We start from the raw sequence: 13,921 nt of genomic DNA on the forward strand, positions 1-13,921 counted from the left end.
TAGTAAAATAATTTGAAATTATGTGAAACCCCACCACTGATTAGCATCAAATCACAGCTTTTTGCTTTCCCATAATAGTATGAACAAGTCATTTTTATAAAAATCTATCAATCTAATCTGTAAACCCCCAAAGTCAAAGTTTCATTTTTTACCACATCAAGCATGAAGTTCAGGAGCGGTTTCCATGCGGGAACAAAAATACTTTTATCTTCTTTTTTTCGATCAAGGTAGTCCGTTTTGTGCCATTTCAGCCAATGCCATCATCTTCTGCAGCCATTCTTCTATAGTGGGCGTTTTCTGGACAACCATGGATGGTTGAGACTCTCCACGGACATTCCCTTCAAAACCGCAGTGATTCACTTAACAACGGTGGCAGGAAAAGGTTACAAATTGGGGAATCGGTCATTTCACAACCATCTTGCTTGTGGTTGTGGTTGAGGAGGAGGAGGGGGAGACAAGGGTCTCCTGCTTGAGCAGGCATTGGACTAGAAGACCTCCAAGGTCCCTCACAACTTATTGTTATTATTATTCGGAGGAGGAGAAGGAAAAGGAGAAGAATCTCCTGCTTGAGCAGGGGGTTGGACTAGAAGACCTCCAAGGTCCCTCCTAACTCTTCTGTTAGTCTGTTAAATTTGAGGACTGTTGAACCTCCTCCACTGAGATTTCAGGGTTCCCAGAAGCATGGGGGTCGTAATCCCAACATTTTTGGATCCCTCGCTTTTTATCTTGTAGGTTTTCTGGGAAGAAGGTATCATGTCGGGGTACCGACACCCCAAAAGTTCTGCCTTGGATTGTGTCCTCAGCTCCTTCCAACTGAACAACGAAACCGTCAATATCTGGACTCACTTCCTCCCAACGTGGTAAGTCTGTGGATTGTAGCCACAATTCGGAGTTTGGTTGGTGCCTGCTCTTTCTCTTGTGTCCTGTTCCTCTCTTCTTCTTTTTGTCCAATCGCAACACTGCTTGGGTGGTTGTCTCCCTGGAGGAATTACAGCTAATCCTCGACTTACAACATTCGTTTAGTGACCGCTCAAGGTTTACAATGGTACAGCTCTGGAAAAAAGTGACCAATTTTCACACTTACAACCATTGCACGGGATCAAAATCCAGGCGTTTCCTCATCCAAGTAACTTCTTCAGTCGAAAGGAAATTTCGGGTAGGCAGAGAGTCAGAAAATCGTTGGCAGAGGTGGGATTCAGCCGGTTCGGACAAGTTCGAGCAAACTGGATGTTAATTTTACGTCCGGTTCGATGAACCGGTAGTTCCAACAACCGGTTGGCCCCGCCCCTCCCAGGAGTCCCCACGCGGCCCGTTTTGGATCCAGGTAAGTGCAGGGGGCGCGTGGAGCCTGGGGATGTGGAAAACGGGTCCTCCACAGCTCGTTTTTGCTTCCAGGAGGCTGCAGGGAGGCCTACTAGGCCCAAAATGGGGCACAGGGGGCCAGTACCCCCCGTGGTCCGTTTTTGCTCCCAGGGGAGTGCAGGAGGCAGAGTGCTGCCTGTCACATCCTCTGACCACGCCCACCATGGCCACGCCCACCCAGCCGGTCATTAGGGCAGAGAACCAGTTGTTAATTTATTTGAATCCCACCACTGGTTGTTGGCGTGACTCAGAATTGAATTGTCGATTGTCGTTGCCAAGGGTTGGTTCATTCCCACGAAACTCTGATTCTCTGCTTACCCAAAAATTTCATTTTGACTGAAGAAGTGACTTCGACGTGTAATGAAATGTCTCCGTCTTAATAAACTTTGGTCCAGTGGCCATGATTTAACTTTTTGAGATACAGGTAGTTCTCGACTTACCGCCGCAATTGAGTTCAAAATTTATGTTGCTCAGTGCGACATGTGTTAAGTGAGTTTTGGCCCATTTTTACGACTTTTCTACCCACATTTGTCCAGTGAATCACTGCAGTTGTTAAATCAGTCACATGGTCATTAAGTGAATTGAGCTTCCCCATTGATGTTGCTGGTCAGAAAAGGGGATCACATGACCCAGAGGTGGGATTCACTTATCTTCCCTACCGGTTCGCAAATGTGAATGCGCGTGTGTGCTTCCGCGCATTCTCGGCTTTCCACCCATGCTGTTTGCTCGGGCATGCACCTTCTGCGCATGCGTGGGGCGTGGCCTACTGTAGTCGCCGCTACCGATTCGCCCGAACTGGACCGAACCGGCTGAATCCCACCACTGACGTGACCCCAGGATACTGTGACCTTCATAAGTATGAATCAGTTGCCAAGTGTCTGAATTTTGATCACGTAACCATGGGAGATGCTGGGATGGTCGTAAGTGTGAAAAAGGGTCATAAGTCACTTTTTTTTCAGTGCCGTTCATAGCTTCGAACGGTCACTAAGCGAATCATTGTAAATCGAGGTCTCCTTGTACTTTTGGCCTGGATGAATGAATTTTCATTCCCAGGTTGTCTGCATTGTTTGATGGGTCAGTTCAGTGGCCGAAGGGTTCACAGCGGTGATACCAGGGGTGAAATGTTCCCGGTTCGGACCGGATCGCCCGATCCAGTAGCGATGGTGGCAGGTGGTTCGGAGAACCGGTAGCAAAAATCCCTACCCCCCCCATAATCCAGCTGAGCCGCGCAATCATCAGAGGCTTTTTTTTAATTTTTAAAAGCATTTTTTCTACAACCTCTTCGGCCGAAGAAGTTATAGAAAAAATGCTTTTAAAAGTAAAAACAAAGCCTCTGCCGATCAGGCAAGTCAGCTGGGATCGTCAGAGGCTTTAAAAAAAAGAAAAAGCCTCTGCCGATCAGGCAAGTCAGCTGGGATCGTCAGAGGCTTTAAAAAAAAGAAAAAGCCTCTGCCGATAAGGCAAGTCAGCTGGGATCGTCAGAGGCTTAAAAAGAAAAAAGAAAAAGCCTCTGCCGATCAGGCAAGTCAGCTGGGATCGTCAGAGGCTTAAAAAAAAAGAAAAAGCCTCTGCCGATCAGGCAAGTCAGCTGGGATCGTCAGAGGCTTAAAAAAAAAAAGAAAAAGCCTCTGCCGATCAGGCAAGTCAGCTGGGATCGTCAGAGGCTTTAAAAAAAAGAAAAAGCCTCTGCCGATCAGGCAAGTCAGCTGGATCGTCAGAGGCTTAAAAAAAAAGAAAAAGCCTCTGCCCATCAGGCAAGTCAGCTGGGATCGTCAGAGGCTTTAAAAAAAGAAAAAGCCTCTGCCGATAAGGCAAGTCAGCTGGGATCGTCAGAGGCTTTAAAAAAAAGAAAAAGCCTCTGCCGATAAGGCAAGTCAGCTGGGATCGTCAGAGGCTTAAACAAAAAGAAAAAGCCTCTGCCGATCAGGCAAGTCAGCTGGGATCGTCAGAGGCTTAAAAAAAAGAAAAATCCTCTGCTGATCAGGCAAGTCAGCTGGGATCGTCAGAGGCTTAAAAAAAAAAAGAAAAAGCCTCTGCCGACCAGGCAAGTCAGCTGGGATCGTCAGAGGCTTAAAAAAAAAGAAAAAGCCTCTGCCGACCAGGCAAGTCAGCTGGGATCGTCAGAGGCTTAAAAAAAAAGAAAAAGCCTCTGCCGACCAGGCAAGTCAGCTGGGATCGTCAGAGGCTTAAAAAAAAAGAAAAAGCCTCTGCCGACCAGGCAAGTCAGCTGGGATCGTCAGAGGCTTAAAAAAAAAAGAAAAAGCCTCTGCCGATCAGGCAAGTCAGCTGGGATCGTCAGAGGCTTAAAAAAAAAGAAAAAGCCTCTGCCAATCAGGCAAGTCAGCTGGGATCGTCAGAGGCTTAAAAAAAAAAAGAAAAAGCCTCTGCCGATCAGGCAAGTCAGCTGGGATCGTCAGAGGCTTAAAAAAGAAAAGAAAAAGCCTCTGCTGATCAGGCAAGTCAGCTGGGATCGTCAGAGGCTTAAAAAAAGAGAAAAAGCCTCTGCCGATCAGGCAAGTCAGCTGGGATCGTCAGAGGCTTAAAAAAAGAAAAAAAAGCCTCTGCCGATCAGGCAAGTCAGCTGGGATCGTCAGAGGCTTAAAAAAAGAAAAAAAGCCTCTGCCGATCAGGCAAGTCGTCTGGGATCGTCAGAGGCTTTAAAAGCATTTTTTAAACAACCTCTTCAGCCAAAGAGGTTGTAGAAAAATGGTTTTAAAAGTAAAAAAAAAAAAAAAAAGTTGGCCACACCCACTCAGTCATATTACCCGCACCACCAACCAAGTCACGCCCGCAGAACCTGTAGTAACAAATTTTACATTTCACCACAGGGTGATAGTCTTTCTCACCTTTACAGGTATTTCTTATGGCGATTTGTGATGCTCTCCTATCGCCTGGACTTCTGGAGCGACACCTACAGCTGGCCATTCCTGGCGTACATGGCTCTGGTCTGCCTCTATCCCTTTGCGTCCAGCTGCGCCCACACCTTCAGCACCATGTCCATCCACGCGCGACACATCTGCTACTTCTTGGACTACAATGCCCTCAGCCTCTATAGTTTGGGTAAGGCGCTCGTGGGGGTTTTAAGGCTGACTTGTCTCACCTTTCCGAGGGTTGGCGCTACAATTCCCCAAATCCTCAGCCGACCAAATGCCGAGTTTGCTGGGGCGTTCTGGAAGTTTGGAGCTGAGTGGTGGGGTGGCTAGAGGGGGATCTCTCGCCTCACAATCAGGAGGCTGTGAGTTCGATCCTTGGTAGAGGCAGATATTTCTCTCTCTGGGCCAGGGGTGAAATGCTCCCGGTTCGGACCGGATCGCCCTATCTGGTAACGATGGTGGCGGGTGGTTTGGAGAACCGGTAGCAAAAATCCCTGCCCCCTCACCCTCATGCCCAGCTGAGCCGCGCAATCATCAGAGGCTTTTTTTTTTTTTAAAGCATTTTTTTCTACAACCTCTTCGGCCGAAAAAATGCTTTTAAAAGTAAAAAAAAAAAAAAAAAGCCTCTGATGAGCGCATGGTTCAGCTGGGATCGTCAGAGGCTTTTAAAAGGGTTTTTTCTACAACCTCTTCGGCCGAAGAGGTTGTAGAAAAAAATGTTTTTAAAAGAAAAAAAAAGCCTCTGCCGATCAGGCAACTCGGCTAGGATCGTCAGAGGCTTAAAAAAAAAAAAAGAAAAAGCCTCTGCCGATCAGGCAAGTCAGCTGGGATCGTCAGAGGCTTTTAAAAGCATTTTTTAACAACCTCTTCGGCTGAAGAGGTTGTAGAAAAAATGGTTTTAAAAGTAAAAAAAAAAAAAAGTGGGCCATGCCCACTCAGTCATATTACACCCCCCCACCAAGCCACGCCCACAGAAGCGGTAGTAACAAATTTTACATTTCACCACTGCTCTGGGCACAATGAGAATATATCTGCTGAATATGTAACTCCGCACTGGTGACAGGAAAGTCATCCGGCCATTAAACACTGCGCTAGCTCCATTTAGTTGTGCAGACTCCACCCCTACAAGGGATTATGGGGTCATTAAAAGATGATGATGATGATTCTGGAGGCTGCAGCCTGAAAGTTTCTTGGAAAGTGTTGTGGCTCCGTTACCTGAGCCTGTGTCATCGGCAGGAGAGGACTCCGAGAGTGAAGGAGAGGAGTTGGCAAGGCCTCCCTCTCCAGGAACCTCCTCTCTGGCAATGCCTTCGGTGTCCGCCGAAGGGCAAGAGATAGGGCCGGGGCCAAGCACGTCCACGCAGCCACAGATGGACAGTGATGAGGGTAATGAGTCTTGGCTGGATCCACGCCAGCGTCGCAGAGATAAGCATGCGCAACAGAAGAAAAGGCGTGCCCGAGATTAGGCTGAGTCACTGGACCACACCCCACAGGATATAAAAGGGAGCGTGGTGGCCAGTCAAACCTTGTGACGAACAAAGCTGAAAGCTTCCACGCCATTCTGCATTGCCGGACTTTTTGCTATAGACTTTGCTGGATTATCTCTGGACTTGATTGACTCCGTAATTATTGAGCTGTTTCTTTTGATGTATCAGAAGTGGGGAAAAGTTATCTCTCCTCTTCGTAAATAATAAACTCCTGGCAGGCAGCCACTAGGTTGTTGCCAAGTTCCGTTATCATAAGGAAAAGGATTTTGCCCACTGGTTTGGTCTTTAACTCTTGAACATCTGTTGGTGTGTGTGCGTGTGGTTGGGGACAGAACAGAAGGTGCCAGGGGCGTGCATAAGCGCACCAGCGTGCCTACCGTCCCTGTCCTATGGTCCCCATTTATCCGTATCTATTTCCCGTATTCATAATCGTGTTTATACTTATATCTGTTATCTTATACATGCTTGACAAATAAATAAATAAATAAAATAAAGGTTGGGGAAGAGAATGAGCCAGAGTTTCTCAACTCCCAAAATTCCCCAGGCAGCATGCTTTAAGACTTCAACTCCCAGAATTCCCCAGTCACCATGCTTTAAGACTTCAACTCCCAGAATTCCCCAGTCACCATGCTTTAAGACTTCAACTCCCAGAATTCCCCAGATAGCATGCTTTAAGACTTCAACTCCCAGAATTCCCCAGGCAGCATGCTTTAAGATGGGATGACTTCAACTCCCAGAATTCCCCAGTCACCATGCTTTAAGACTTCAACTCCCAGAATTCCCCAGACAGCATGCTTTAAGACTTCAACTCCCAGAATTCCCCAGGCAGCATGCTTTAAGATGGGATGACTTCAACTCCCAGAATTCCCCAGTCACCATGCTTTAAGACTTCAACTCCCAGAATTCCCCAGACAGCATGCTTTAAGACTTCAACTCCCAGAATTCCCCAGACAGCATGCTTTAAGTTGGGATGACTTCAACTCCCAGAATTCCCCAGCCAGCATGCTTTAAGACTTCAACTCCCAGAATTCCCCAGTCACCATGCTTTAAGAGTTCAACTCCCAGAATTCCCCAGACAGCATGCTTTAAGTGAGGTGGACCTCAACTCCCAGAATTCCCCAGACAGCATGCTTTAAGTTGGGATGACTTCAACTCCCAGAATTCCCCAGGCAGCCATACAGGCTGGGGAATTCTGGGAGTTGAAGTCCACCCATGTTTAAAGGGCCAAGACTGGGAAACACTGCTGTGAATGAAATGCACAGTTATATACTCAACGACACCATCCTTAACTGCTCTGATTTTGCACTCACAACTATGAAATGCAGCGCAGTCTGGAGATGGGCTTGAGAACTCTTATTTTTGCCCCATGGGACAGGGAATCCACTGCGAAGCATTGCAAAGCCTTAGCAAAGAGGCAGGCCTCCTAACCGTGTCCTTGTGTGTGTTTCAGGCTGTGCATTCACATATGGCGCCTACGCGATGCCGGATCGTTGGGTCAACAGCCTGGGGCACCAGTGCTTTGTCCCCATGGCGGCCCTAAATTCTTTTATCTGCACCAGCCTTTCTTGCTATTCTCGGTAGGTATTTCAGAATAACAGAGTTGGAAGGGATCTTGGAGGTCTTCTAGTCCAACCCCGCTCCGCTCAAGCAGGAGACCCCGTACCATTTCAGACAAATGGCTATTCGGTCTCTTCTTAAACGCCTCCAGCGATGGAGCATCCACAACTTCTGGTGGCAAGCAGTTCCACTGGTGAATTGTTCTCACTGTCAGGGCATTTCTTCTTCTTCTTCTTCTTCTTCTTCTTCTTCTTCTTCTTCTTCTTCTTCTTCTTCTTCTTCTTCTTCTTCTTCTTCTTCTTCTTCTTCTTCTCCTTCTCCTTCTCCTTCTCCTTCTCCTTCTCCTTCTCCTTCTTCTTCTTCTTCTTCTTCTTCTCCCCTCCCCTAATTCTTCTTCTCCTCCTCCTTCCCTTCCTCCTTCCTGCTTATCCTGCTCCTTCTCCTCCTCCTTCTCCAACTCCTCCTCTTCTTCCTCTTCTCCTTCTCCTCCTGCTCTTCTCCCTCCTTCCCCTCCTCCTGCTCTTCCTTCTTTTCCTGCTTCTTCTCTTCCTCTTCTCCTCCTCCTTCCCCTCCTCCTGCTCTTCCTACTCCTCCTGCTCTTCCTGCTCCTCCTGCTACTTCTCGTCCTCCTTCTCTTCTTCCTCTCCTCCTCCTCCTGCTCTTCCCCCTCCTCTTCTCCTCCTCCTCCTCCTGCTCTTCCTACTCCTCCTGCTACTTCTCATCCTCCTCCTCTTCTTCCTCTCCTCCTCCTACTGCTCTTCCTTCTTTTCCTGCTCCTGCTCCTTCTCTTTCTCTTCTTCTTCTTCTCCTCCTCTTTCCCTTCCTCCTTCCTGCTTATCCTGCTCCTTCTCCTCCTCTTTTCTTCTCCTCCTCCTCCTCCAACTCCTCCTCTTCTTCCTCTTCTCCTTCTCCTCCTGCTCTTCTCCCTCCTTCCCCTCCTCCTGCTCTTCCTTCTTTTCCTGCTTCTTCTCTTCCTCTTCTCCTCCTCCTTCCCCTCCTCCTGCTCTTCCTACTCCTCCTCTTCTTCCTCTCCTCCTCCTCCTCCTGCTCTTCTTGTTCCTCCTGCTACTTCTCCTCCTCTTCTTCTCCTCCTCCTCCTCTTCTCCCTCCTCCTCCTCCTCGCTCTCTAGGTTCCTGGAGCTGGAGTGGCCCCGCTGGAGCAAGACCGCCCGGACGGCTGCCTTCGTCTACCCGTTCTTCTTCGACAACATCCCGCTCTTCTTCAGGGTAGGCGCCAGAGGGAGGGGAGAAGGCGACGCCGGGCAGGGCTGTGGGGCCTATCAGACGGATCAACTGTCGGTTAGCCCACACTGCCGAGCTGGGGGACATCTCTGGAAATGTTGAGAATGACTGGCTTGGTGGCCGTGGCCATACTTCCCCCAGGAGTGGGGATGGAATGGGGATTTTGCAGTATCCTTCCCCTGGAGTGGGGTGGGAATGGGGATTTTGCAGTATCCTTCCCCTGGAGTGGGGTGGGAATGGGGATTTTGCAGTATCCTTCCCCTGGAGTGGGGAGGGAATGGGGATTTTGCAGTATCTTTCCCCCAGGAGTGGGGAGGGAATGGGGATTTTGCAGTATCCTTCCCCTGGAGTGGGGTGGGAATGGGGATTTTGCAGTATCCTTCCCCTGGAGTGGGGAGGGAATGGGGATTTTGCAGTATCCTTCCCCTGGAGTGGGGTGGGAATGGGGATTTTGCAGTATCCTTCCCCTGGAGTAGGGAGGGAATGGGGATTTTGCAGTATCCTTCCCCTGGAGTGGGGTGGGAATGGGGATTTTGCAGTATCCTTCCCCTGGAGTGGGGTGGGAATGGGGATTTTGCAGTATCCTTCCCCTGGAGTGGGGTGGGAATGGGGATTTTGCAGTATCCTTCCCCTGGAGTAGGGAGGGAATGGGGATTTTGCAGTATCCTTCCCCTGGAGTGGGGAGGGAATGGGGATTTTGCAGCATTCTTTCCCTGGGGTGGGAATGGGGATTGTGCAGTATCCTTCCCCTGCCATGCCCACCAAGCCACACCCACAGAACCGGTAGTAAAAAAATTTGAATTTCACCACTGGCCTAGTAGGCATCTCTGCACTTACCTGGGAGCCAAAATGGGGCGTGTGGGGACTCCTGGAAGGGGCAGGGAGGGGAGGGGCGGAGCCAGCCAGCAATTTAACTATCGGTTCGCCCGAACCGGCACGAACGCTGAATCCTACCATTGGAGCTGACCTTGGAAGATTCGGAGGGGAAGAGATGCTGCCTGGGGAATGGCCAGATAAGAGGACGCCGAGCCCTCAGCTGTACGATGGCTGCATCAAAGGGCTCCTCCTGACATTATCAGGCTATTAAGGGAGATTTACCCAGGTAGTCCTCGACTTACGACCACAATCGAGCCCAAAATCTCTGTGGTTAAGTGAGACATTTGTTAAACGATTTTTGACCCACGTTACGAGCTTTCTTGCCGCGTTTGTTAAGTGAATCACTGCAGGTGTATTTAGGTTAGCAACCCGGTTGTTAAGTGAATCTGGCTTCCCCGTTGACTTTGTTCGCGAGAAGGTCGCAAAAGGGGATTCACGTGATTTTGGGACACTGCGACCGTCGTAAGTATGAACTGGTTGCCAAGCATCGGAGTTTTGATCAGATAATCATGGAGATGCTACCACAGGTTATAATGGGTCATAAATCACTTTTTTCAGTGCCATTGTAACGTTGTAAAAGTTAGAAAACTTTCAACGGTCACTAAATAAACCGTTGTAAACCGAGGACTACCTGTAATTTGATCTTGCCCAGATGGAGCTCCATTCTGGTTTCAAATTAGAAGGAAATGTTGATGTGATTCTGGAGAATAAACACTACGGTTAAAGATTTATTTATGTAAATAATATTTAAAGATGAGTAGGTGGTCACGTCCTACTACAGAAATACGGAATCGGTCGTTCTGTAAAGAGTTTTGGCAATTGAGAATAAATTTACATCAATTGCAAGCGACTTAAGGCGACTCCCATCTTGTCATTAAGCAGGACTGTGCTGGTCTCATCATCCATGGTTTGGGCGGCTGGGGAAGATGGGCCCTGCTGTACCCTGATTCCTCTTTTCAGGGCCAACTCATGGTGATCTCCTTTCCTTCCAGCTTTGGTTCTGTTTTGGAGACGATTGTACGTGGAACGACTCCGTGGCCAGTTATTTCTACCACCTTTTCTTTGCCCTGCTTACCGGCTTCCTCTTTGCGTCGCATCTCCCGGAACGGCTGGCTCCCGGTCGCTTCGATTTCATCGGTAAGCGAGGATGTGTGTTTATAAAACGTATAATGGATGGCTTTTTTTGTTACTATCCAACATACATTATTTTTACAAATGAGGTAGTCCTCGACTTACGACCACGATGGAGCCCAACATTTCCGTTGCTAAGTGAGACAGTTGTTAAGGGAGTTTTGCCCCATTTTACGACCTTCTTTGCCACAGTTGTTCAGTGAATCAATGCCCCCCAAGCAGCTGTTCAGTTAGTAACCTGGTTGTTAAGTGAATCTGGCTTCCCCATTGACTTTGCTTGTCAGCAGGTTGCAAAACTGCAACCGTCATAAATATGAGTCAGTGGCCAAATTTTGATCATGTCAACATGGGGATGCTACAACGAAATGGGAGAAAGGGTCCTAAGTCCCTTTTTTCAGTTCCGTTGTAACTTTGAATGGTCACTAAATGAGCTGCTGTAAGTCGAGGACTACCTGTAACTCAAGGTGACGACCATGTCCAACAAACCTTCCTCCTCCTATTTTCCCCACAACAACAAACCTGTGAGGTGGGTTGGACTGATAAAGAGTGACGGGCCCAAAGTCCCACACCTGGCTTTCATGCCTAAAACGGGACTAGAACTCACCGTCCCCCGGTGATTGGCCCAAAGTCACCCAGCTGGCTTTCACGCCTGAGGTGGGACTAGAACTCACCATCTCCTGGTGATTGCCCCAAAGTCACCCAATTGGCTTTCATGCCTGAGGTGGGACTAGAACTCACCATCTCCTGGTGATTGCCCCAAAGTCACCCAATTGGCTTTCATGCCTAAGGCAGGACTAGAACTTCCAGTCTCCTGGTGATTGGCCCAAAGTCCCACACCTGGCTTTCATGCCTAAAACGGGACTAGAACTCACCATCTCCTGGTGATTGCCCCAAAGTCACCCAATTGGCTTTCATGCCTAAGGCAGGACTAGAACTTCCAGTCTCCTGGTGATTGGCCCAAAGTCACCCAGCTGGCTTTCATGCCTGAGGTGGGACTAGAACTCCCAGTCTCCTGGTGATTGGCCCAAAGTCACCCAGCTGGCTTTCATGCCTGAGGTGGGACTAGAACTCCCAGTCTCCTGGTCATTGGCCCAAAGTCACCCAATGGGCTTTCATGCCTGAGGTGGGACTAGAACTCACAATCTCCTGGTGATTGGCCCAAAGTTACCCAATGGGCTTTCATGCCTGAGGCAGGACTAGAACTTCCAGTCTCCTGGTGATTGGCCCAAAGTCACCCAGCTGGCTTTCATGCCTGAGGTGGGACTAGAACTCCCAGTCTCCTGGTGATTGGCCCAAAGTCACCCAGCTGGCTTTCATGCCTGAGGTGGGACTAGAACTCCCAGTCTCCTGGTCATTGGCCCAAAGTCACCCAATGGGCTTTCATGCCTGAGGTGGGACTAGAACTCACAATCTCCTGGTGATTGGCCCAAAGTTACCCAATGGGCTTTCATGCCTGAGGCAGGACTAGAACTTCCAGTCTCCTGGTGATTGGCCCAAAGTCACACGCCTGGCTTTCGCGCCTAAAACGGGACTAGAACTCACCGTCCCCTGATGATTGGCCCAAAGTTACACATCTGGCTTTCATGCCTAAAACGAGACTAGAACTCACCGTCTCCTGGTGATTGGCCCAAAGTCATCCAGCTGGCTTTCATGCCTGAGGTGGGACTAGAACTCCCAGTCTCCTGGTGATTGGCCCAAAGTCACCCAATTGGCTTTCGTGCCTAAGGCAGGACTAGAACTTCCAGTCTCCTGGTGATTGGCCCAAAGTCACACGCCTGGCTTTCGCGCCTAAAACGAGACTAGAACTCACCGTCCCCTGGTGATTGGCCCAAGGGAATTCTGGGAGTTGAAGTCCACAAGTCTTAAAGTTCCCTTGGTATAGGATCTCCTCCCTGAGCAGCCGGTTGGACTTGAAGACCTCTGAGATCCTATTCTGACCCAGCTCCCCAAAGACGACAAACCCTCTGAAGTGAACTCAAAGATTCCTTTAATTGGGAGTTCCGGCAGCCCCGGAAAAAGAGTTTCTCGCTCACCGTAGGCTAACAAGTCTGTCCGGCAGGGAGATGAATAGTTGTCTGCCCCATCTATTCGTCTCCGCCCCCTGCCTTTTATCCCCAGAGCTAAGGTGGGCCTTCACTAGCAGAAGTTGCTCTTCCGTCCCAAGGACCGGCCCATAGATTTCCACTGCTCTCCTCTCCTCTGCCTTCTGTGCTTCAGGCACTGGACCCAGCTGTTCCTCCTCTTCCTCATCAGCCACCTCCAGACCTGAGGGCTGATGGACGGCCCAGTCTCCGCCTCCGTCTCTCTCTCTCTGCCAGCTCCATTCCCTCTTCCCCCTCGGAGCTCTCAGGTTGCCCTGATGCCGACCTCCGACTCCCACGCCTCCTCCTCTTCCTCCGATTCGGCTGCTGGAGGGGCCGGCGGCCGACAGGCCACAACAGGTCCCTTCCAACTCTGCTATTTTTTTAAAGTACTGGTCATTCCTCTCCGTGTCCTTTTCTCACTCTTCATCACTGGAAGCTTTCAAGAAGAGACTGGACTGCCAGAAATGGAGTAGGGTCTCCTGCTTGGGCGGGGGGGAGGGGAGGGGGGGCTGGACTAGATGACCTACAAGGTCCCTTCCAATTCTATTATTCTGTTATTCTCCCCCTTCCCCTCACCCATTTGTAGGCCACAGCCACCAGCTCTTCCACATCTGTGCCGTGGTGGGCACCCATTTCCAGCTGGAAGCCATCCTGGGCGACATGAATTCTCGGCGAACATGGCTGAGCGCCCACACCCCGCCAGCCATGTTCACCTGTACTTTCGTCGTTCTGGGCGCCACCATGCTGGGCAACCTGGTCCTCTTTGCCGCCTTTGCCGTAGCCCTCTTCCGCTTGCCGGCTTCCATCCGGATCCTGCAGGGCAGCCTCCCCGAATCGGAGGGATCCAAGGAGAAGTAGTTGCCAGGAGGGGGCAACCGCGGGGGCTGTTCTGGACCGGCGGGCACTGCCAGCTCACCGGTGATGCCTTCATACCACAAGATCGCCTGGGCGTGGAGGAAAAGGACCGTTTGACGTTACAATGGCACTGAAAAAAAGGGACTTAGGCAGAGGTGGGATTCAGCCGGTTCTGTCTGGTTCGGGCGAATTGGTAGCGGCCACTGCATGAGGCTCCGCCCATCTGCCCAGACGTAAGGCTGTGTGCAAAGGGAGAGGAGGCATGTCCGAACGAAGCGAGCGCGAACGCTCACATTTGCGAACCGGTGGGGAAGTTAAGTGAATCCCAGCTCTGGACTTAGGGCTGTTTTTCACACTTGCGACCGTCCCATCATCCCCATGGTCGCGGGATCAAAATTCCAGATGTTTGGCAATTGACTCATATTTATGACGGTTGCATCGTCCCTGGATCACG

The 13,921-nt window shown here is 49.9% G+C and overlaps 1 protein-coding gene across 1 annotated transcript in view; it reads left to right on the forward strand.

Moving 5' to 3' along the window:
- PAQR6 (progestin and adipoQ receptor family member 6) overlaps positions 1-13,470 on the forward strand; it is a 22,971-nt gene extending 9,501 nt beyond the window's left edge. Inside the window, exons 3-8 of the mRNA XM_070951507.1 lie at positions 733-860; positions 4,217-4,422; positions 7,173-7,299; positions 8,410-8,506; positions 10,390-10,534; positions 13,199-13,470. Of these exons, the coding sequence (XP_070807608.1) occupies positions 733-860; positions 4,217-4,422; positions 7,173-7,299; positions 8,410-8,506; positions 10,390-10,534; positions 13,199-13,470 (975 nt within the window). The remainder of the gene's footprint in view (positions 1-732; positions 861-4,216; positions 4,423-7,172; positions 7,300-8,409; positions 8,507-10,389; positions 10,535-13,198) is intronic.
- The last annotated feature ends 451 nt before the right edge of the window (positions 13,471-13,921 follow it).

Source organism: Pituophis catenifer, unplaced genomic scaffold (genome assembly GCF_029215685.1).
Source record: "Pituophis catenifer annectens isolate HBS135680 unplaced genomic scaffold, rPitCat1.0.hap2 SCAF_10, whole genome shotgun sequence".
Taxonomy (NCBI): Eukaryota; Metazoa; Chordata; class Lepidosauria; order Squamata; family Colubridae; genus Pituophis; species Pituophis catenifer.